The sequence below is a fragment of the Cydia pomonella genome, chromosome 25 (genome assembly GCF_033807575.1).
Source record: "Cydia pomonella isolate Wapato2018A chromosome 25, ilCydPomo1, whole genome shotgun sequence".
In the NCBI taxonomy this organism is placed as follows: domain Eukaryota; kingdom Metazoa; phylum Arthropoda; class Insecta; order Lepidoptera; family Tortricidae; genus Cydia; species Cydia pomonella.
This window is the reverse complement of record NC_084727.1, coordinates 1,277,104-1,302,398: the sequence shown is the minus strand read 5'-3', so window position 1 is coordinate 1,302,398 and position 25,295 is coordinate 1,277,104. Positions and strand designations below refer to the sequence as shown.

Genomic DNA, 25,295 nt, shown 5'->3' with positions numbered 1-25,295 from the left:
CGTTAATTTCGAGGGTGCATTCCTGAGCTTAAATTAAGTAACTTTCTCAAAGATACCGATATTCTAACTAACTCCATTTCGGAGATAATCAATTATAATTTTTTATCTTATAAGGCCCTTACGAGCGTGTACACTTGCCTTAGGGCCTGTTTACTTATTGATTAGTGTTTAGTGCGAGTTCATACATTTGCTACTAAACGTAAGTACTATCTCGGACGATCGATGTTAGAAATGACATTGATATGTCACAGTTGTCAATTGTTTGGTTGAGTTAAATGTAATGCCCGTGTTACAACAACGCTATATGCAACATTTAGTTACTTTTTATAAAAATAAAAATAGTCTTCTTCTTTCTCGCGTTGTCCCGGCATTTGCCACGGCTCATGGGAGCCTGGGGTCCGCTTGACAACTAATCCCAAGATTTGGCGTAGGCACTAGTTTTTACGAAAGCGACTGCCATCTGACCTTCCAACCCAGAGGGTAAACTAGGCCTTGTTAGGAATAGTCCGGTTTCCTCACGATGTTTTCCTTCACCGAAAAGCGACTGGCAAATATCAAATGATATTTCGTACATAAGTTCCGAAAAACCCATTGGTACGAGCCGGGGTTTGAACCCGCGACCTCCGGATTGCAAGTCGCACGCTCTTACCGCTAGGCCACCAGCGCTTAATAAATAAAAACATAAAAACTATAGTCCAATACTGCAACTATGGTCCACAAGTTCGAAAGGAAATTAAGTATCTATATCAATGTTCCTTGTGGTTTACTCCTAGTTTTACCTTCCATTTATAAACATACTTTGCCTTAGAACTACAATAATATAGTAAAATACACACCTGAACGAGAAAAATTGAGTTTATTTGTGGACCATAGTTGGAGCTTTGGACTATAGGGAGCGTGCATGAACTGTAGGAGGCAGCACAGGAGCCGTCAGATTTTTGGCGCGAGGCGTAAATGTGATGTTTTTTGTTCCGATGTAGCCCACAAGATGGCAGAACCTACTATGCACAAGAAAACACGTGACGTGTACATGTGCATGTTTATAGTTCCGATTCAGGCTACAAGATGGCAGACCCTCCAACGCGCACGGTCCCTATAGTTGGGTGGTTTTACGGTACAGTGACAAAGGCACGTCACACATACGCAAATGTTATTTAATTTGAAGTTGACATAATACACATATATTTATCTCTTTCATTTTCTCTCTGCTCTGTCTTTAATGGTCAGTAAATAAATCTATTTATTGACAATAACAATATACATAATGGATATATACAGATGATTACTATAACTAGCTTATATCTAAAATAGGCCCTTGAGGCATTGTACCAAGGATGCTGGCGGCATTTCCTCGTTGTATCGCAATACTGATACGTTGTGCGAGGAAGCCGCCAGCTCTTCGGTCACCAGTTACGTCAACCAGACGTTTCGCGATTTCTCCAAAAAACTTGTGCGCGCTGGGACCCCATGGACCTAGAGTTTCAAAGTCAGTTAGGTGTGTTGTTGTTTGTACTAGTAAAACCAAAGAGAATTTGAAATAGAGGTGTATTGTCAAAGAAACATTTTCTAACTACGTAAATTTACTGCCATCTTTCGACACATGATTAAAACTTTTAGAACGCCATTTGACTTTGATCCTTAATCTTTTACTGATATGTGTTAAATTTATTATTAAATCAGCTGAAACTATACTTTCTATCTCTACCTTAAGTTGCCATTTATATATTTTATATGTGTAAGTATAAATATATATATATTGTATTATATTATATTGTATATTTATTAGTATATTACGTATTGTTTTAATACTTATATAAGTAGTATGTGTGTTTGTATTTAATAGTCTCCATATTTAGCTCCTTGCACTACCTGTTGACTTTTGTATGAGTTCGAAATTTCCTGCTACCTAAAGGTTGTCTGGAAGAGATCGCTTTTTAGCGATAAGACCGCCTGTTGTTACCTGGTTCTATTTTCCTTTAAAATTTATTTGTAGTTTTACATGTATGTAAAATGTATAATTGTTGGTGCAATAAAGAATATTTACTTACTTACTTTATTAAATATCAAAAAGTGGCGCCATCTAATAGATCAAAGGCCAAAGGTATGGTAGCATCGTTTTGAGCAATGGCGCCGAAAGCTTTAGGTAGTGCCCGGTAAGATGGCGCCACTTTTTGATATTTAACAAATTTAACACATATCAGTGACAGAATAAGGATCAAAGTCAAATGGCGTTCTAAAAATTATAATCATGTGTCGAAAGATGGCAGTAAATTTACTGCGGCTACAAAGTTTTCTTTAACAATCCATCTCTATTTCAAATTCTCTTTGGCATGTAGTAAAACTATTTATTTATAAAAATATTTATTTATTTTAATATAGGTATGTATTGTTATATAAATATGTTTATTTAAATTGTAAATGTACTGTATGTACTGTCTGCTTGATGTATGTGTAATTTTCCTATTCCTCTAATTCATTAGTGCACTACCTGTTCTAAAAACTTACTGTTCTTTATATCCTGCTACCCTAAGGTTGTCTGGAAAAGATCGCTTACAGCGATAAGACCGCCTGTTGCTACCTTTCTTTACATTGTAAATCTGTTTTTTTTTTATTTGTCTTCTTTGTGGTGCAATAAAGAATATTTACTTACTTACTTACTTACTAAAACAAACCATGGAACAGCGCCCTCTATTGGTTCCGTTCAAAGTAAAACTCGTGATAACTGTACCATCTAAGCTTTGAATATGATCAATAACAGCACTATCTATTGACGACCTGACTGGCCTGGGTGACCCTGCCTATGACGTCCACGGTCCCGGGTTCAAATCCTGGTTAGGGCATTTATGTGGGTATTTATAAATATTTATAGATAGTGTTGTGTTCCTGCCGGTGAGTAAGGTTGCCAGGGCTCAACGAGGGTGCGGAGTGTTCGGGTCGGCAACGCGCATGTAACTCCTCTGGAGTTGCAGGCCTCCATAGGCTACGGAGACTGTTTACCATCAGGCGGGCCGTATGTTTGTTTGCCACCGACGTAGTATAATTTATATTTTTTTTTCTAAGTACCCGAGCATACTGTTGGACATCGTCAATTTGTGTATTAATGTCAGAAAATAATATTAATTTATCTATTGGCGAATCTGCTGCTGCTTCTCGCAAGATGGCGTGCGTAGTTTTTGTGCTAATAGGGGATATTACGCAAAACTCTACGTAGGGGGCGCCTCTAGCACAACCTGAGTGCCTACCGCGAAACACGAAAATCGAAATTTCATATCCGCCTCTCTATCACTTGCATATTCTTGCGATAAAGAGGCAGATTGATACGTCAGAAAAACTGTTTAAGACAGTATGTATTATATATTGACGACCGGTTTGGCCTAGTGGGTAGTGACACTGCCTACGAAGCTGATGGTCCCGGGTTCAAATCCTGGTAAGGGCATTTATTCGTGTGATGAGCATGGATATTTGTTCCTGAGTCATGGGTGTTTTCTATGTATTTAAGTATTTATAAATATGTATATATTATATATATCGTTGTCTAAGTACCCTCAACACAAGCCTTATTGAGCTTACTGTGGGACTTAGTCAATTTGTGTAATAATGTCCTATAATATTTATTTATTATTATTATTTATGTATGAACATTGAGTAATACTCCCTATTACCTACTTATACTCTGTATGTTTAGGTATTTAAATAAAAGTAAACAAAATCCACCCTCAACTGGCTTAAAGAGCCATTTGAGGGTAGATGTAAACATTACATGATCAAATAATGTAGGTTAAAGTCAGGTCGTTCAGTGACAGATCCAGGCGGTTTTGTATTTGGTTGGTTAACCAATAAATGTTATTACTACCCGAAAATTTACAAATTGTTTGTTTACTTATATTTAAATACCTAAAGATACAGAGTATAATGTTATGAAGTTATCTATATATTATCCAAGATAATTTGAAATAGAGGATGAAAGAATATTTTGTACCAGAGTAAATTTACTGGCATCTTTCGACACATGATTAAAACTTTTAGAACGACATTTGACATCCTTATTTACTGATATGTGTTAAATATCAAAAAAGTGGCGCCATCTAATAGATCACAGGCCAATGGCAGCATCGTTTTGATCGATGGCGCCATAACTTTAGATTGTACCCGGTAAGATGGCGCCACTGTTTGATATTAAACAAATATCAGTGAAAGAATAAGGATCAAAGTCAAATGGCGTTCTAAAAGTTTAATTGTGTCGAAAGATTGCAGTAAATTCACTGTGGCTACAAAGTTGTATTTGACAATACACCTCTATTTCAAATTATCTTTGATATTATTTATAAGAGTGGAAAAAGAACACTAGTTACAGTCTGCCCCTCACCTGGCTAAAATATTCTTTCAAAACATTAATTTGCAAATTAGTGAAACATACTTCGCTAAGAACTGTTTGAAAAGTGCTCTATCATTTTAGATGTGAAGTAAAATAAATACATCTTAAAGTTTTGATAACAGCGCCATCTATCGGCAATTGTCTAAAATAAAAAGTTGATAACAGCGCCATCTATCGACGACTGTCTAAAATAAAAATGTTGATAACAGCGCCATCTATCGGCGACTGTCTAAAATAAAAAGTTGATAACAGCGCCATCTATCGGCGACTGTATAAAATAAATATTTTGATAACAGCGCCATCTATCGGCGACTGTCTAAAATAAATATTTTGATAACAGCGCCATCTATCGGCGACTGTATAAAATAAATATTTTGATAACAGCGCCATCTATCGGCGACTGTATAAAATAAATATTTTGATAACAGCGCCATCTATCGGCGACTGTCTAAAATAAATATTTTGATAACAGCGCCATCTATCGGCGACTGTCTAAAATAAATATTTTGATAACAGCGCCATCTATCGGCGACTGTATAAAATAAAAATGTTGATAACAGCGCCATCTATCGGCGACTGTATAAAATAAAAATGTTGATAACAGCGCCATCTATCGGCGACTGTCTAAAATAATAAGTTGATAACAGCGCCATCTATCGGTGGAACTGCTGAAGTTTTTCGCAAGATGGTGTGCGCAGTTTCTGTGCCTCCGCGTATTGTCTCGAGTCGCCGAAGTTGCGCGCCTTCCACGCCATGCTGTCCCGGTAGTTGCGCTCGCGCTGGCACGCGTGGCGCAGGCCCACTGGAACAATAATGACCAGTTAATAATAGAATATAATTTCTTTATTTGCCAGAATACGTATGTAATAATAATAAATAAATATTATAGGACATTATTACACAAATTGACTAAGTCCCACAGTAAGCTCAATAAGGCTTGTGTTGAGGGTACTTAGACAACGATATATATAATATATAAATATTTATAAATACTTAAATACATAGAAAACACCCATGACTCAGGAACAAATATCCATGCTCATCACACGAATAAATGCCCTTACCAGGATTTGAACCCGGGACCATCGGCTTCATAGGCAGGGTCACTACCCACTAGGCCAGACCGGTCGTCACGGTGTACGTATGTACACGATGATAATAGTACATTGTGCAACGAGGGTGGTAAGAAAAATTTTGGACACGAGGGAATTAAAGACCCGAGTATGCAATATTCTTACCCCCGGAGTTACACACAATGTTTTTCATACTTACAAAGAAAAAACTAAATTTTAAGCGAAATAATTCTTAAAATACGGTGACGTATCAAACATTCGTCCATTTTGTAATTTCTTGACAGGTGGTGTAGAAGGCACAGACCTATTCGGCATTCATTCACGATTGAAAATTATATAAAAATATTTTAAAGGTCTGTTAAATTAATTAAAACGAGTAATATTACTTTTTTTTATTAATATTACTTATTTTTTTCTCGCGGATTAGCAAAGTAATATTACTTGTTTTAATTAGCATGGATTTCCGCAAAGTAACGCCTGATTCTATTAATTGGCTGTTAAATTAATTAAATTAAATAATTTTAAACACATACAAAAAGATTAAATTATACACGTCAGTATTTTAAAAGTAAAACTCATTTATGCCACTTGGTTTGCATGAATAAGTGACATAATTACAGCTTTTCTTTCACAATCCATAACTCCCGTGGTAACAAAATATGTCTTTGTCCTTCAGTACACCTGCATGAAATAAGATGTTTTTCGAGCAGGTGTGATGAAAAAGGTATTTGTTGCAAATGAAATGTATTAGGATCTTAGTAAACATAAATCAAATAGATAGTATGAGGGGGTGCCGTTCAATTTTAATACAAACTTTTAGCATAATTTCATTTAACTACTATTGAAACTCATAATAAACATTATGTATAAAAACAAAACATATAAAGTTGTTAGTCATACTAATTTAATGACAGAATGCTCTATCATCATAAAAACATTCTTCATAACAATCCTTAGGAATAATTTTACTTGTTATAACATACATTTCGTATAATAATTAAAATATAGTACTAAATTTTAACGAATGGTGACATAGTGTTCTATGATAATTATACTTGGTGTCAATCAAACTATTAAATTATACAACAATCTACCTATTCAACTTTAAAGCTGGTCGCCGTTAGGTACGACGACGAGCGAAGCGAGGAGGAGTGTTAGGTAGAACTGCGACCATATGGGGAGAACCATATGTCTTGGAAATTGTATTTTTGCTTGTTCATTTTCACTAGGCGTTTATATGAAGTTTATCTGAATCCTTTAGGAACCACAAAGGTTCCAACTCACACTGGCCGCTGCTTTGCGGTAAAATATATGTCGACAGACGTAAAGTACGGATGTAGGTAAGTTTGACGCTTAGAAAAATCGATTATGTTCCATGCAAATATAATGTTTTATGTTTTTTTATTAATTAGTAATTCAGTGTTGTTAAACTTTCAGCAAACTCAATCAAATAAAGTTTATGAACGATTTCCCGTGGTTTGATTGTGAAACCACACCTTCAACATTATGCTGTTGGTTTTCATGAATAAAAAACGTTCTGAGTATAAAATAGTATACAGAGTGAACATTATACTGGTTGCCTGTTATGCAAATACATTACTATGCTACTAAACTATAATTACTTTCGAAATTATGCAATTCGTTTTTATTGTATTTGTTTTTATACCAAATCATAATTTCTGCATATCAAAATTATGCAATTCAAATTATGAAAAATGAAATTTCGCAAATTGTTATTATTAAAAACATTACACACCCGTTGCAGGCGTCCATAGGCTACGGAGACTGCTTACCATCAGGCGGGCCGTATGCTTGCTTGCCACCGTCGTGGTGTAAAAAAAAAAGTTGCAGACCACATTTTCCCAAGCTCAACATTATGACCCGCACGTCTTTATGCATATTTGAACTATGCAAATTTTAAAGAACATATAACCAGTTCTTCCCAGTAGAAAAAATACCCACAAAATGTAACTTACGACCAAGACACAGAATTCCAATGCCATCATCTAAATTAAAAATGCACGCCTCTATTCCACACGTAATACTGATCCAGTACGGTGCGGAGCTATGGGGACGCTGTGCTGAGTGGGAAAGGATATTCCGTCTCCAGAAGCGCGCGGGTCCCGCACAACACCCCTGCACGATCGTATTTTTTAAACTGGGGATACTGACTTTACCAGCAATAGTCATCTTCCAGGTGGCTGTGTATGCGAGGTCAAACCTAACAGCCTATAAAACGCATAGCATGGTGCACAAGTACAACAAACGTAACGCCAATGTACAATGGCCAAGTCCGCCAAGCTCACCCACATCGTGGGGCCCACCGTGTACAACAACCTGCCCGACAGCATCACCAGCGCCCAGAGCTTGGGCAGTTTTAAATGCCGCCTCAAACGCTGGCTTATTGAGCACCCGTTTTATGATTATGATGAATACCTAAATGTTCACAAAAAGGATGTCAAGTAATTCTTATTTTTATATTTTTAGAAAGAATGTGATATTATATGTATACCAATTTTGTTTATCTGTTAACGGCATATTTAAATATGCTCCATTTTTTATAACGTGTAAATCAACTTTATGAATAAATGACTTATGACTTATGACTTAATGTGTATACAAGTCTATAATAAACCAAAGAACATCAGAGATGAAGAAACAAATACTCTATACAATAGGAAAATTCCTAAATATTTATTAGATAACTGTTTTCATTAGTTACAAGAGTTTTTTGATAGTAATATATAGTTATAGTACTTAATTAGTTTAGATATAGCAAGTAAAATTTTTGTTACCATTTATAAGATATATATAGGGCCTGCAATCAGAGATTCCGGAATTTCAAAATTCCGGAATCTCGAACCAATTTTCCGATATTACAATTCCGGAATTGAGACCACTGAATATCGAAAAATCCGGAATTGGGATTATGTACTTTAATTAGATTTTATTACGTTTAAGAGGCTGTCAACACCCAATGTCCTTGAAAATGATGTTACTTAAACAGTTTTTTAAGAAAGACCATTTGTTTTAGTCAAGTAAGAAAAATATATGTTCATATTAATTATATTTCAAAGACCGTGGTTGTACTCGATACATGATTGGACAAAATCGGCTCGATAGAAAATAATTGCAAAGATTGGTCTTAAAATCACAATTAAACGGTTCCATGTCTTTATTGTTTTGACTTATGGGTCTGCAATTAAAATCACAATTTCAAAACATTTATATCTAAACCGTGGTTGAGGAAAATATTACACTAATAGTAATAATCCACTTTTTTTTATTTAAACATTTTTCTTATTATTCCCTTGCCCAGGCCCAGTAACATGCGTCAGTTCTATCTCATTTACTCCGATACAAATAGACAGTGTGCGCGCTTTAGGTATTGACAGCCTCTTAAGTTAGATTTTAAGTATAATTGCACTGCCCTACAGGGTTTCATAGCTGAATAAGATGTAACATCTTGTATAGTATAACCTATGAAAGCAATAACGATACTGATTACTGATTACATGTATCAGTATTCAGTCGAAGAGATGCAAATAATTGATAAGTTTAACATAAAATAAAACAATATAGAAAAAAACCGACCAAGTGCGAGTCGGACTCGCGCACCGAGGGTTCCATGCAAACCTGTAGATACCTTATACCTTTAAACGAGCAATTCTTGTATATATATATATATATATATATATATATATATATATATATTTCTATGATCTCGAAAACGGCTCTAACGATTTCGCTGAAATTTGGTATATGGGGGTTTTTGGGGGTATACAATCGATCTAGATTAGTCTTATGTTTGGGAAAACGCGTGTTTTCGAGTTTTCATACGTTTTTCTTTCGACGCAGAATATGGTCGCTAATTTCGTGTTGCCGGCCACTGTCCGTCTGGTCCAGCGGGTTAAGAAGCGGACGGCTAGAAACGAGTGTTACGGGTTCGAATCTCGCCCGGTGACTGACTTTTGTTTTTTTTTATATATGTTCAAGTTTATATTTCTTTTTTTAATTTTTATTGTTTTAGACAAGTTTAATTTAGTAAAAAAATGTAGTTTAGATTATCACCTATACACCACCATATTACAATAAATAGTTATAACCGAGCAACGCTCGGTCGCCCAGGTACTATATTATTATATGATGTAACTAAAAATTTACGGATTTCGCAATTTTTCCTTTATCTGTGCTATAAGACGTTGCTTTGTACCAAATTTCAAGATTCTGAGTTCACGGGAAGTACCTTGTAGGTTTTGATTTCCTCGCGAGTGTCGAATATTTGTGGCATAAACGGCTGTATCTTTTGATTGCGTTGGCTTAGAAGTTTGATTTTTTCACAGCTCCAAGGGACAGTAGACCTGAGTATTTGATATAAATTCCAGCTTGATACCTCCACGCGTTCCTGAGAAAAAGGGTCTTGACAGACAGACAGACGGACGGACGGAGAACAAAGTAATCCTATAAGAGTCCTGATTTCCCTTCCGAGTTACGGAACCCTTAAAATTAAGAAAAATAAAACAGTGAATAAATGCCAAATGGACAAGGAGGGGGGAGACCACCCTTCCTTGTACCATTTTAAAAGCCAGTTGCAGCTTTTCTTTCCCGATTTTTTTCAGATGTTTGGACTTGGTATTTTCCTCGCGATAGTTATTTGTTTTAAGGGGAATGTTGTTGTTAACCGCTAATGCTAATATTGATAACCGATAGTTATATAGAGATACGTTATAAGGTATATGCACCCTCATGTTAAGTAAGTAAGGGGGGGGGTAAGAAAACCTAGAAATTCGTGTGATGTAATTAATGGATGACGGTTTTTGGGTCGCTGAGCCAACGGAGTAAGTGAGTGAATAAGTAACTTTTTTTAATACTACGTCGGTGGGAAACAAGCATACGGCCCGCCTGATGGTAAGCAGTATCCGTAGCCCTCGTTGAGCTCTGGCAACGTTACTCACCGGCAGGAACACAACATTATGAGTAGGGTCTAGTGTTATTTGGCTGCTGTTTTCTGTAAGGTGGAGGTACTTCCCCAGTTGGGCTCTGCTCTAGATCTGGAATGACATCCGCTGTGCTGTGCCCTACCACACAAAGCGAGATGACATTCACAATGCCCATACCTCTCTTGTGGACATAGTTTAAGGACGTACCCGGGTCCAAGGGTTAAAGAAATGCCACTACAGCTGTATGAAGAGTGCTACTGTAAAACTACACAACTATAGTCCAATACTGCAACTATGGTCCACAAGTTCGAAAGGAAATTAAGTACCAATGTTCCTTGTGGTTTACTCCTAGTTTTACCTTCCATTTATAAACATACTTTGCCTTAGAAATACAAAAATATAGTAAAATACACACCTGAACGAGAAAAATTGAGTTTATTTGTGGACCATAGTTGGGAGCTTTGGACTATAGTTGGGTGGTTTTACGGTACCCATATGTCGCTGAAAGTACAATGAACATACCTATATATTCTTCCTCTATGGCCATCTCAAGTCTTCTGAGCGAGCCTTGGTAGTCAGTATGGAAATTGTCCTTCACGTAATATGGCACCTGGGGAAAATTACAGTACAATTTTATAAATAAATATTTGGGATTTACCAACGATTGATTGAGTTAAGATGTGTACAGTAAAAGAGAATTTGAAATAGAGGTGTATTGTCAAAGAAAACTTTGTAGCGACGTAAATTTACTGCCATCTTTCGACACACGATTAAAACTAAAAGAACGCCATTTAACTTTGATTCTTATTATTTCACTGATATGTGTTCAATTTGTTTAATATCATTATGTCTGTATTATGTCTTTATTTATTTATTTTTACCTTTTTAAGTATATTTGCACGCATGTATATCTTACATTATGTTATCTTACCCGTATCAATCTTATAAGTTAATATACTTTACTTTTCATTTTAGCTCACACCACATTAGCACTTGTTTTTATTTTATTTTTTATTTTATTTTTTTATTTTATTTGGGAAACATACAGCACATAATAATACAATAAGGTACAAGATAAAGTTAGAACATAAGCCAAAACAGTTTCCACTTACAGCTAATACAAAATTCCTTTGCTCCGAAAAAAAGTACAATATTTGGGTATTTTTAATTTAAAGTTGAATTTAACAGTAACATTCAGTAAATAAGATAATACACGAGCACGATTAACAATTATGACAAGCATACTTTAGAATTTTGAAAATAACAAGCACAATTTTTATTTAGACTTTGAAATTTCAAATAATAGGTACAATTACAATAACAATACAAGACAAGCTTACAATTTTATTACGAGCTACGAAGTAGATAACGGAATTACCATTTTTTTGTTATGATTTGTTTTGTTTTTTTTTTTTGTTTGTTTGTTGACAGAAACAAATTTATTACACTTATGCTGGAACAAATCAATGTGTGAATATTTCTTGTTGTTTTGTCCAAATTATAATACATATAGTGTACACTTAAACATAATAACACAACTCTAAGCCATTTAGTTTCCGACTAACAGTAAGGGATAATATATCAAGGGTCTGCCTGAAAACCAGCGTTGCAGTAAATACACTGCAACACTATGCTGGGGCAAGCTCCTTTTTAACACTCATATACAACTCAATTTCTTAGTTTTTAAGTCTAAATTTAAGGCTTATTTGTATTAAATGTCACTGTCTGTTAACTCTGCCCTTTCATGTGAAGTTGAATAAAAAATTTCTATGTCTATGTCAGAAGTGGCGGCATCTAATAGATAGATAGATAGATAAATAATTTATTTGGCAGCTGCAAAAACACACAATATAAAGTTTAAATCATCATAAAGAACACAAATTATTACGGGAACAAAATAAAAATAGCACAAAAGAAAATTGAGACAACAAAATAGGAATAATTAATAAACAATAAAATAAAATAAAAGTACCTACCTACATACTGTGTGCGTTGCAGCAGGACAAAAGGGTCACGGCTCAGTGATACTCTTCACTCTTTCGAGTAAAGCACTGGTTTTCTGCCGGAACCCAGGTCACAGCAGATGTATAAAATGAGGGTATGTGTGTGTTACTTGTTTATAATATACACCGTGTTTTTATTGAATTGCGTTAACTCCGGGGTTTCGGTAAGTACGTTTAAGGAAACTAAATGGCATAGTTAATTTTCACAAAAAAAAAAAAAATGTTTTTTTTTACTATTTTTATTTTTATAAAAAGTAACTAAATGTTGCATATAGCGTTGTTGTAACACGGGCATTACATTTAACTCAACCAAACAATTGAAAACTGTGATATATCAATGTCATTTCTAACATCGATCGTCCGAGATAGTAACGTACGTTAGTAGCAAATGTATGAACTCGCACTAAACACTAATCAATAAGTAAACAGGCCCTAAGGCAAGTGTACACGCTCGTAAGGGCCTTATAATATAAAAAAATATGATTGATTATCTCCGAAAATGAGTTAATTAGAATATCGGTGTCTTTGAGAAAGTTACTTAATTAAAGCTCAGGAATGCACCCTCGAAATTAACGCAAATCAAAAAAAACACGGTGTATAAGTCGTATGTGATAATAAATAAGTCGGCAAGGGTGTGAACAGTGTGTAGGCCCCCTAGTCCTCGTGACTGCCGTCTCCACCATGTTAGATTCTGAAATCTGCGACCAAAAAGCCGTATGGAATACCACCGGTTTGTTTATCGAGGATAGATGAACGGCCAAAGGTATAGCAGCATCGTTTCGAGCTATGGCGAACCTTAGGTAGTATCCGCTAAGATGGCGCCACTTTTTGATACTTTATACTTACTTACTTTTTTTACTTTATACTTCCTTTTTTTTTATATACTTTTTTTTGAGTCTGTGTTTCCGCATGAGTACAATCTGGGTCTCTTCAAGGCTAGGGTAAATAGGTATCTCATAGGTAAGCGTGCTCCACCGTAGACCGCATCATCACTTACCATCAGGTGAGATCGTGGTCAAACGCTTGCCTATCGTTATAAAAAAAAATAAAAAAAAAAAAAAATAAAAAAAAAAAAAAAAAATTGAACACATATCAGTGGAAGAATAAGCATCAAAGTCAAATGGCTATTTCTGTGACAATACACCTCTATTTCAAATTCTCTTTTGGTATAATATAATATCATGATATTTCATTAAAATTTAAGATTTCTATTGTCCGTCGTAACAAGACCGGTTCACTTTTTGGGGTGTTTTAAAATACTGTGCTTGGTTAACAATCTAATATGCTTTAAGCTCCAGTTTAGATTATTGAGACGGAAAACTACGGAACCCTACACTGAGCATGGTCCGACACAGTGTTGTCACAATCACATCTACCAAATTTTCGGTAGATCTACCTATTTTGCCTGTGTTCTACCTATCTACCTCCCTCTGCTTGAAATCTACCTATTTTTCAAAATGGTACAATTGTAAGCAATTCTCAATACATGTGACGGAACATTACTTAATTTTTACCGAATTTCGATTCGATTTAATGAAAACTTGCCAAAGAAACAGATTATACAAGCAGGTTTATTACCTACAAACAATGGAAATCCTAACTTTTGTTTCAATTTCTTTAATAAACACGTGTACTAACGTCACAATATTAAATACTTGTAAATAATTCAAAACATTTTATACACATTTTTAATCATAAAAATGTACTTCTATTGAGTGGTAGATCTACCTATTTTTCATTTTAAACTCCACCCATTTCTACCTATTTTTGCACCCTGTTCTACCATTTCGCCAAAATTGTATGTGACAACACTGGTCCGACATCACCGACATGCTCTTGTTTTATATAGAAATCAGTCGGCCGAATATATTCCAGCCCTATTATTCTTTACCCCCAAGGTACCAATACCAATAAGCTAAGCTACTTATACGTTCTAAGTCAACACACCGTTAGCGCGTTGTAGAAATCGACGCGGATGTAACAGCGCCACCTACCGTCTAATTTGACCAACTTTATAAAGGCGACATTTCACAATTTTTGCTACATCTTCGTCATTTTTCAACAGATTTTAAATATTTCTTCTTTATCATGTAGCTCGTTAAATTACCCGTGTACCGAACGTAGTTCCAGAAGTATTCGGCGAGCATAAGTGTCTTCTAGTTCATAGTTCGTACCTTAAGGCTGACAGTTTCCCTCGGCACGGGGTACTTGGAGCTGGGCTGCAGCGAGTAGACGGGCTCGCTGATGAAGAAGCCGCTCATCATGGAGAGCAGCACGAGCACGAGCACGGGCAGCAGCTGCAGCAGGCCGGCGTGCTCGCGCTGCTCGGGCGAGCGCGCGCGCCGGCCCGCGCGCGGGTACACGCCGCCCGCCGCGCCGGGGAACGCTGCCGCAAGCGGAACGCACGGCTCGACACATCGTACAGGCTACTCACTGAATACTGACTACTCAATATACTCGTTTCTATCAAATTAGTGGGTATAAACTACTTAGAGTGCAAAGCGCTTAGAAATTAGAAATAAAGGGGTATATTGTAAGACGTTGCTGGATTAAGTAGTCGAATTCGTAAGAATAGTACATTGTGCAACGAGTCCCGACAGCCGCAGGCTGGAGGGGATTAAAGACCCGAGAATTAAAGACACTTCCGAAGAAAAAACTAAATTTTAAACGAAATATTTCTTAAATACGGTGACATATCAAACATTCGTCCGCCATTTTGTAATTTCTTGACAGGTTAGGCATGGATGGTACAGACCTACTCGGCATTCAGCCACGATTGAAAATTTTGTAAAAATATGTAAAACTAGGCATACGCGGGATGGAATATCCTACGGTTCTTCCCGTCGTGCGCATACTATTTTTCTGCTCGACGGAGGCGGAAAGCGGCAACTTCGGGAGCAAAGTCGACGCTTTCCGCCCGGAGGGCAGAAAAGATTATTATCTCACCAGCATTGCCAAAGAACATATTGAAGAGTTCCTCAGCAGTGAGGTCGGACTCGAAACCACGCGCGTAGTACTGATGTTGTGTGGCGTGCGCTGGAGGTTCCTCGCCGCGAACGTCGTACTGTTTTCGCTTCTCGGGGTCCGTGAGGACCGCCGCCGCGTTGCCGATGGCCTGAAGAGGGGGAAATTGTGAGATGTTTAATTTGTACCTAATACTTTTATCCATCGGTCTGGCCTAGTGGGTAGTGACCCTGCCTATGAAGCGGATGATCCTCGGTTCGAATCCCGGTAAGGGCATGTATTTGTGTGATGAGCACAGTTCCTGAATCATGGATGTTTTCTATGTATTTATATATTATATATATCGTTGCCTGCCTAAAAAAAAGCTTCTGGCTGGTAAGAGCATGCGACTTGCAATCCGGAGGTCGCGAGTTCACACCCCGGCTCGTACCAATGAGTTTTTCGGAACTTGTATGTACGAAATATCGTTTGATATTTACCAGTCGCTTTTCGGTGGAGAAAACATCGTGAGGAAACCGGACTAATCCCAATAAGGCCTAGTTTACCCTCTGGATTGGAAGGTCAGATGGCAGTCGCTTTCGTAAAAACTAGTGTTTACGCCAAATTTTGGGATTCGTTTTCAAGCGGACCCCAGGCTCCCATGAGCCGTGGCAAAATGCCGGGACAACGCGAGGAAGAAGAGAGATATATCACATTCACAACACAAGCCTTGAGCTTACCGTGAGACTGGCTTCATATAAGTAAATAATAAATAAAATTCATTTATTTCAGATCATTGATAATCCATATTTATAAAATGAATAGTACATTACTATACAGGCCGGGAAACGTAGGGTTGCAGGCCAAATAGATATAGACGGATAGAGATACGCGGCCTGCAACCCCTTTTCTCGCCGAGATTTGTATAGTGCTCTTCTCAAAATTGCAAGTAAAACAAAAAAAATTTTGTCAATTTGTTTTGTGGCGACCTACTCGGCTCGCCACTCTACCAGCGGTGCCTTACGCGCGTAAGTCCGCGCGCCTGCGCGATGCGCCACCGCCGTTGCTAAGCAACAAATATGCACAACAAATCACCGTACCGTACCTATATCACGGACTTATAAGATTAACCGGACAGGGTACATTGGCCAAAAAGTGTGTCCACATGAGAAGTCAAGGTGGGCCGTTGCATCTCTTTCTAATTAGGGTGACCATGAGTTATATGTATCTGGGATAATAGGATAACGTCGAATATATAGTTTGGCCGAGATCTTTTCTCATTCGTGCATAGTCAGAGAGAACCTTACTGTCTTTTTGCTGTGCTAGTATTATGGCCCCTGAAAAGGGATGGATATAGTTTATTCGCTTCTGTAACACGCTTCAAAAAATCATACTTAATTTTTTTTTTTTTACTTTATTGGACAATATATGAAGAGTACAAATGGCGGACTTAATGCCAGAAGGCATTCTCTACCAGTCAACCATGAGCCAAACCGAAAGATCCTAATTGGTGCAGGATCAGAATACAGAGTAAAATGACAAAAAAATATCACAAAATTATACGTACATAAATAATATTTATTTTATTTATTTCCACACTTACAACTATCTTTACAGGTACTAAACCTAAGGCAATAGTGTAACTATTAACAAAAAATTATTTTAACTTATGGCGCATATAACATAATGTGAACAATGTAGACTTTGTGAATTCAGTCAGAGAACACCAAAACAAATCAATGCTCTCGGCTACTAGGTTAAGGGTCCGCACAGCGCGCGTCAACGGCGCCTTCGTGAGCAGGTTGGTGCGCCCGCGCCGCTCGGCCAGCAGCCGCGGTCGGCGCCGCCGCCACACGTACCTGTCGGGCACGTACAGGCTGACACAGCTCAACACTTGACTGTTGTAGGCTTTACCCCTTAGCAACCGAAACAAGTATGTCGCCAAACTCAGCTCTCTGCGCACCTGCAACTCGTTGTAACCCACCATGCCCAGGACAAACAACGTGGGATACATAAGAGGGTAAAAAGGATATACTCCATATTGCCGTAAATACAAAAAACGAATAAATTTATTTTGTATGCGTTCGACCATTAACTGGTACTTCGCCTCATGCGGAGCCCAAATGACTGCGTTACATTCGAGGCTGCTGCGGACGAGAGCATTATATAAGGCCGCAACTGCTCCAATGTTCGTAAAACTATGAGATCGACGCAGTACAAAACCAAGCATCCTGTAAGCTTTTTTACAAATATTTTTAATGTGATCACGAAATCTCAAATCAGATGTAAATTTTAAACCTAGATCTTTCACTTCTGTCACTCTTTTTAAATTTTCGGCGTGGATATAGTAGTCCTGATAGATAGGCTTGTGCGCACGAGAAAAAGTAATAGTCACACACTTGGATGAGTTAAAATATAACTTGTTACTTTCACTCCATAAAACTACACTGTCTATATCGCTCTGAAATCTGGCGCAATCTGCAGCGTTGTTTATGGGTAAAAATAATTTCAAATCATCCGCAAACAGTAAGCATCCTGCATGTCTGATAATCTGGGGCAAGTCATTTACCATAATAATAAATTCTAAAGGGCCAAGATTACTTCCTTGACTTACTCCAGACCTCACAAAATATGGATCCGACCTGTACCCCGCGTACTCTACATACTGACGCCTGTCAGTCATGTAACTCGCAAAGAATTTTTAAAATGAGGAGTCAAGCCGACGCCAGCTAACTTCCGTAGCAGGATGTCGTTATCGACGACGTCAAACGCTTTTCGAAAGTCAAAATAGGCGGCGTCAACCTGCCCCCCGCTGTCCACCACTGGCATAACCTGGGACACGTAGCTGAGCAAGTTACTAGTTGTACTACAACCCGGCCGAAACCCGTGTTGCGCGTCTGAAAGCTGGCTCTGTAACTGCTTATAAATAATATTTTGTAGCGCTGACTCAAAAGCTTTAGCGGGCGTGGACAACACTGCAACCGGCCTATATCCATCAACCCCCGGGCCTCCTCCCCCCTTAGGAACCGGGACTACACGCGTTGTTTTCCATAACTCTGGGAACACTTCATCACGCAAACAAGTGTTATAAATATGTAGAAGCGGGTGACCTAACACATACCGGCAGTCTCTAAATAAAAAAGCCGGGATGCCATCAGGTCCGGCCGAGCGCTTTGGTTTAAGGTTCGTCAGAGCTCGCATCACATCAGCCAGATGCAGCTTTTCAAAGTGTATTCGCGCCGAGCTTACCACGCATTCTGCCTCCGCGACGGCTGCATTTACGTCTAGTTCCGCTGGAACCGTGCTATACACAGATTGAAAGAACTCTGCAAATTCTTTAGCACACTTGTTCTCGTGGAGAGCCATCCCGTCCTTAAAAATCTTTTGAGTGCTTCCATGCGTAGTCTTAGTCTTTACATAGTTCCAAAAAGCCCTTGGGTCCTCTTTCAGATGCGCTTGAACACGCTCCTGATATTGCACATAAGCCCTTTCAATCAAATATTTTACCCGTGCCCTACACTTTGCAAAAGCGTCATAATTCTTATAGGATTTTTCAGCCTTATATTTTTTATGAAGGGCCGCCTTAGACTTTATTTCACGAATCACATCAGCGCTATACCATTCAGGATAAGTGTACCTAAAAGAACACGGCTTTTGTGTTTTTTTAGGCACCCATTCGGTTATAACGTTGTTGATGATTACGTAAAAATAAAGTAGACATTCTTCTACACTATTTAAATTATACAGCGGGGTCCAGTCAATGGACGATAGTGACGCGTATAACTGTGGATAATCTGCCTTTGCAAAGTTCCATTTCTGCTGAGCGTGCTGACCGTCTATATCGGTGTCCGAGTGGCGCGCGCGCCCGCGGCCTCGCGCCCCGCCCCGCGGCACCGACACCGACACCTCAAGCGGCGGATGGTATGCGTCAACCGGAACCAGCACCTCTGACGCTGCGCGTACGGTAACACTCTCCCCTAATGATGTTAAAACTAGGTCTAATTGTCTATTATTACAATTTTCTATTTTGTTTCTCTGACTGAATCCACAATAAGTCTGAAAAAATTCAAAATAATCGCTAACATAAGTAGTACAAGAATGTAAATTGAAATCTCCTACCACAACTACTCGGCTATGCGAAACACATAATTGTTCTATAATCCTAAATAAAAACAAATAATCACATTCTTTACTATTCGGCGGTATGTAAACAACGCAACACAAAAACAACAATATATCCCGCTTGTACACATTCGCACAGACGAGTTCGAACACCTTATCGCTCACGGTGACGTCACCCGGTAACTGCACGCTCCTTAGCCCGATGCGCGGTGTGGCCACGAGAAACACGCCGCCTTGTTTTCGTCCATCCGCGCGGTCACATCTAATAATGTTATAGCCCCGCGGTATTATTTCAGCATCGGTAATAGATTGATTGCATCATGATTCTGTAACTGCAAAGAAAACTGCACTTGAGGACGCCAACCCTAAATAAAATTCTTCCAACTTTGTCCGAAGTCCTCGAACGTTTTGGTAATATACCTGAACTGTTTTATTTTGCGGTATATTTAGGGTCTCTGGGTTTTCGAAACCACACCCACTCGCTGAACTCAACGCTAGTTGGCCAAACGCTCGGGTCACACAATTGATCGTAATGACTTTCTGGAACACTTATTATGAACGAGGCGTAGTCTCTTTCCGTCTTATGTTTTATTTGCTCCACCTTTACTACACAATCATTTCCACATATTTCTTTTACATAAGTTTCTAGTTTATCTACCGTTACTACTTTCTTTAAACGCCACACATGTAGATATTTTTTGCGTTCTGTGCCTTGAATATCTCCCGCGTTCAATTTTGCACCTGTTTTTACTTCGTTATTAGGAAACCTACTTCTCCTTTTTTTTCTCTTTGCCTCTTCCCAGTCACCTTCATTACTTTCAAAACTTTCTGTAATGTCCCTAGTATTATTTATAATTGATAAAGTAGTGTTGCCCGCTGGCTGCTTGTTATCCGCGCGTGAACTCTCTTGTTTAGTGGCCCCACTTGGTTGTGTTGTCGTAGCGGCAAGTTTAGTTACTGCAGCGGGTGGGTTGCTTGGACGCAACTTTTCTGACACCGCGGGTAGATTTTTCGTGGTCGCCGTTGCATACGATTGTATTATTGGTGTTGGTGTACTAGAAGATAAAATTGGACTTTTTTCCTTAATTTCCATGCCACTAATGTAAGCCTCCAGTTGTTCATTTCTTTGTTTCAATTTTTTTACTTGATCTTCTAGTTCGCAAACGCTACTTATTTTTTCTTGCGCTACCTTCATTTGCTCGCGTAATTCTTTAAACTCCGATTGATTTTTAATAAACAGGTTCTCTAACTGTTTAAATGCTTCCACTTGATTATCTAACCGAATCAAAATCTCAGTCCGGAAGCCACTAAGTACATCTAATATTTTAGCATCATTTTCATTCAGATAAACATCCCTCTGGTGGCGATTGCCGCGTATAGTATTAACATTACTCGTAGGAGTGAAGGTCTGGTCCATGATTTTTCCTCTTACCGGTGTATCGTCACGCTTCGGCCTTGAACAGGCACATCCTGGGCACAACCACTGGTTTTTGTACTCCTCCGTGAACGCTTCATACGTCTCCGTCGACAACACCAAGCACTTAAGATGAAACAATTTTTTACATGATTCCTTTGAACATTCCATATAGGAAATATCATAAATTAGGTCGTCACAGCCACCACACAGCGACGACATTGCATTAAAACTTAAGTACACTCTTTAACTATTTTTATTTAGTTAAATGACTCCCATAGACTAAAAACACGTCCGCACTACGTAGGGCCGCGCGGAATATAATACATAAATATACATACATGCATATATAAATATATACCCATTGTGAAACATCATAAGGGCGACCTTTGAACCTTGTTGTTAATTTAGTCGTCCTAAAAGCTGTTACTGATAGCTGATACGAAATTCGAAAATTACGGGGATCTTTCTCTTTTACTCTCACTAAGACGTAATAAGAGTGACAGAGAAAAACGCCCGCAATTGATGAACTTCGAGTTTCGCGGTTATAGCCCTGGATTCCATGTGGATGAGATTAATATTTTCTAATAATAATTATAATAAAAACGCCAAAGATCTCCACAACCGCGAGGTGTGCAATCTCAGGAATTATTTCCTTAACAACGAGTGTGGGATGCATCGTGACGTGGTGGCAGTAGACAGGAACCTTACGCCGCTCTCCTTGGCAAACGAGAACTGGCGCAAACCTGTGGTACTAAGTACTGCGGATCGCAAGGCGGCATGGGAGAGTAAGGTGCTACACGGGCGGTTCTACAAGGCCCTCACGGGACCTGACGTGGACCTGCTCGCGTCGGTGAACTGGTTACGATTCGGGGACCTCTTCGGAGAAACCGAGGGTTTTGTCTGTGCAATTGCGGACGAAGTTATGATGACGAACAACTATCGGAAATATATCCTGAGGGACGGTACGGTCGACATTTGTCGGGCATGCCGCCGTCCCGGAGAGTCACTCAGGCATATCATTTCCGGTTGTTCTCATCTTGCTAACGGCGAGTACTTACACAGACATAATCTCGTAGCCAGAATTATTCACCAGCAACTTGCTCTTCTATACGGCCTTGTGGACCGCGAAGTACCGTACTACAAGTACTCACCTGCGCCAGTTCTCGAAAATAGTCGTGCCACGCTCTATTGGGATCGATCTATTATCACTGACAGGACTATTGTAGCCAATAAGCCTGACATCGTGATAATAGATCGATCGCAACGCCGGGCCGTGCTCGTCGATATCACCATCCCCCATGATGAGAATCTCGTGAAAGCCGAGAAGGACAAGTCCAGCAAATACCTAGACTTGGCTCATGAGATAACCGCCATGTGGGATGTTGATTCGACGATCATTGTCCCAATAGTCGTTTCAGCGAACGGTCTCATAGCGAAGAGTCTCGACCAACACCTTGAGAGACTCTCGCTAGGTGGTTGGATCAAGGGTCAGATGCAGAAGGCGGTGATCTTGGACACGGCGCGGATAGTGCGGCGGTTCCTCTCTCTGCAGCCCTGACCACCGGCAGCTTGGGCCCTGCCCCGCTGCTGGCGGCACACTAGGTTAAGTTTTTTACAATGTGTTTATATGTGTTTTGTATAGTATTTTTTGATGTATTTTTATATTTTACTTTTATATCCATATTGTAAAAAACATAACCTAAGAAGGAAGAGAAATAAAGGATAATTATAATAATAATCATAATTCAGCCTAAATACGCCCCACTGCTGGGCACAGGCCTCCTCTCATGTGCGAGAGGGCTCGGGCTATAGTCCCCACGCTAGCCCAATGCGGATTGGGGACTTCACATACACCTTTGAATTTCTTCGCAGATGTATGCAGGTTTCCTCACGATGTTTTCCTTCACCGAAAAGCTAGTGGTAAATATCAAATGATATTTCGTACATAAGTTCGGATAAACTCATTGGTACGAGCCAGGATTAGAACCCGCGACCTCCGGATTGAAAGTCGGACGTCATATCCACTCGGCCACCACCGCTTCTTTTATTTTCTAATTAAAATACTTAAAGTGTTACGATGCGATGTGTTTGAAAATTAATAAATGGCGGCCGTTGGCCGTCACTGTCGAACTCAAAAATGGTCACGATTTTTCATTGTAGTCTGCCTCTTTCGCACTCATGGTATGTTCATATGCGTGATGGCTAACGTTTTGCACACTTTAACTATCTTTAATTCTTTAAACGTTATCTACTCATCGTAGATCTGTTATTGCAACTAGTTTTCAAATTTGCCGCCTTTTTCTACTGACGGAAATGTGTGTCCAACCTATATAGAATCGATTAGGTATATATAAATAGTTAGTAAAACCGTTTCGGATTTTGGATTTCAATTTTGGCAATTAATTATTCTGTAATAGCTATCATTCCACCAATTTAATCATGCCGAAATATAGACATACCTAATTAGATAAACTTACTTAAGAATTTAAAAAGAATTGTGTTAAACTATTTTAACACATCGTGCCGACATCATGGTCACCCTAATGAGTTTGACAATTATCGTCTTGTATTTTTATCGTAAAATTAAATGATTGCGGTTCACCTGTGAAAATATATACCACAAACAGCAAAACTTTCACTTCTACAACAACATTTTTTACCCATTTTTTAAATATTTCGATGGTAAGCAGTATCCGTAGCCTATGTACGCCTGCAACTCCAGAGGAGTTACATGCGCGTTGCCGACCCTAACCTCCTCCCGCCCGTCGTTGAGCTCTGGCAACCTTACTGACCGGCAGGAACACAACACTATGAGTAGGGTCTAGTGTTATTTGGCTGCGGTTTTCTGTAAGGTGGAGGTACTTCCCCAGTTGGGCTCTGCTCTAGATCTGACACAAAGCGAGATGACATTCACAATGCCCATACCTCTCTTGTGGACGTAGTTTAAGGACGTACCCGGCTGCTGAAGTGAAAAGAATTTTGAACCAGGTGATAATCGCGTTGCGTACCTTAAAGGCTTCGCTGGCGCCAGGAGCATGGTTCTTGTCGGGGTGGAGCTGCAGCGCTAACTTCTTATACGCCTTCTTGATGTCAGAGTCCGTTGCCTCCTTCGTCACGCCTGTCACAAATTTGGCACATCACATAAATGATAAAGAATAAGTTTTGGCTAATATTTGATTTTATCGCTGACTTCTTTCCAGGGCAAGTGATACTCATCGAGACAATTCTAACCCTAAACACCAGTTTGCGTTGTTTTATTAATCGACTACAAGCCCACCCCCAACATATCACGCAAAATAGGCGCAAGTCGTCGAGTCGCGGAAAATCGCCCGAATACAATACAATACAATACAGTCTTTAAAACGCAGCAAGGGACGTCCAATATGACTCTTTTGAAATGCTATCTGGCTTAACATGATCTGCCTAGGCAAGCGAGTGCTGTACATACATTTATAAAAAAACTATTAGTAATTCAACCAATTAGAAAGTATAGTGCAAAAATGGCCTTGTATTTTGAAAAGGGGCAAACTCACCCAAAATTTCGTAATAATCCTTGCATTTTGTATTAATCCGGCGCACGGCCTCCAGCTGGTCTGTCGTGTACTCGCGCTGCGGCACCTGGTGTGTTGGGGCCTTACGTCTTCTCACTTCTTCAGCAGGTTCCTTTCGCGGTGGAGTCTTGCGACCTCCCGAGCTCTCCGCGGCCCGCACCCGCGTCAGTATCTCCTTAGCACGCGCCGTAGGATACAAGCGCTCAGCTTTCAACAAAAACCTCTCTGCCTTCTCCGTATTCCCCGCAGAAAAAGCTGCCTGCGCGATATCGATACATTTCTCAGCCTCGTCCTTGTTCCCTTCGAGCGTCATTTTGAAATTCGAATTAAGTCTTTATTGATAGCTGGCGCGTTATGAGAGTAAATGATAGACGTGTCGCACAAATCTAATTAGCGGAAATAGATTTTATTTGTAATTAAACTACACCATTGCTCAATCTACAAAGTAGAGGACATAATGCGTCAAAATAACAATAGGGTTGTCACAGTCATACTTGTCATGTCAGGGTTGTAGTTGTTCTTGATGGAATCTTATTACCTTTAAAAATGTTCCAATTGAAATTGATGAATTAGCAAATTAAGAAAAACGTCGTCCATATGTATCAAATTTGAAAAGCCGATGTTTTTGTAAGACGTCAGTAAAATAGGGAATAAAAAGTAAATAATTTGTGGCATTATAATTCATTCATTGCCACAATTAAAAAGTAAATCTTATTTTCTTTTTCATTATACGCAAAAATAGTTTCGTATTGAAATGAAGAGTTGCAAAATTTTATGACAAAAACGGAAGGTTTTTTAACAATTAAGTAAAACATTTACAATTTCATTCAATATATTTTCTAAAAAAGGCTAATCGTAAAAAATATTCAAT

At 38.8% G+C, this 25,295-nt stretch overlaps 1 protein-coding gene across 1 annotated transcript; it reads right to left on the bottom strand.

Moving 5' to 3' along the window:
* Window positions 1-2,226: 2,226 nt before the first annotated feature.
* On the bottom strand, window positions 2,227-24,930 carry LOC133531722 (dnaJ homolog subfamily B member 12). The gene is made up of 6 exons (XM_061870101.1): window positions 24,407-24,930; window positions 23,882-23,991; window positions 15,338-15,506; window positions 14,566-14,777; window positions 10,911-10,998; window positions 2,227-5,177 (listed from the first exon to the last, which is right to left on the bottom strand). The coding sequence occupies exons 1-6, from the start codon at window positions 24,735-24,737 to the stop codon at window positions 5,029-5,031; spliced, it is 1,059 nt and encodes a 352-aa protein (XP_061726085.1). The 5' UTR covers window positions 24,738-24,930; the 3' UTR covers window positions 2,227-5,028.
* Window positions 24,931-25,295: the final 365 nt, after the last annotated feature.

Coding starts and splice junctions, on each gene's coding strand:
- LOC133531722 (XM_061870101.1), bottom strand. CDS start 24,737: ATGACGCTCGAAGGGAACAAGGACGAGGCTGAGAAATGTATCGATATC. Junction 15,507..23,881: donor GCGCCAGCGAAGCCTTTAAG/GTACGCAACGCG, acceptor CCCCCTCTTCAG/GCCATCGGCAACGCGGCGGC. Junction 5,178..10,910: donor CATAGAGGAAGAATATATAG/GTATGTTCATTG, acceptor TTATTGTTCCAG/TGGGCCTGCGCCACGCGTGC.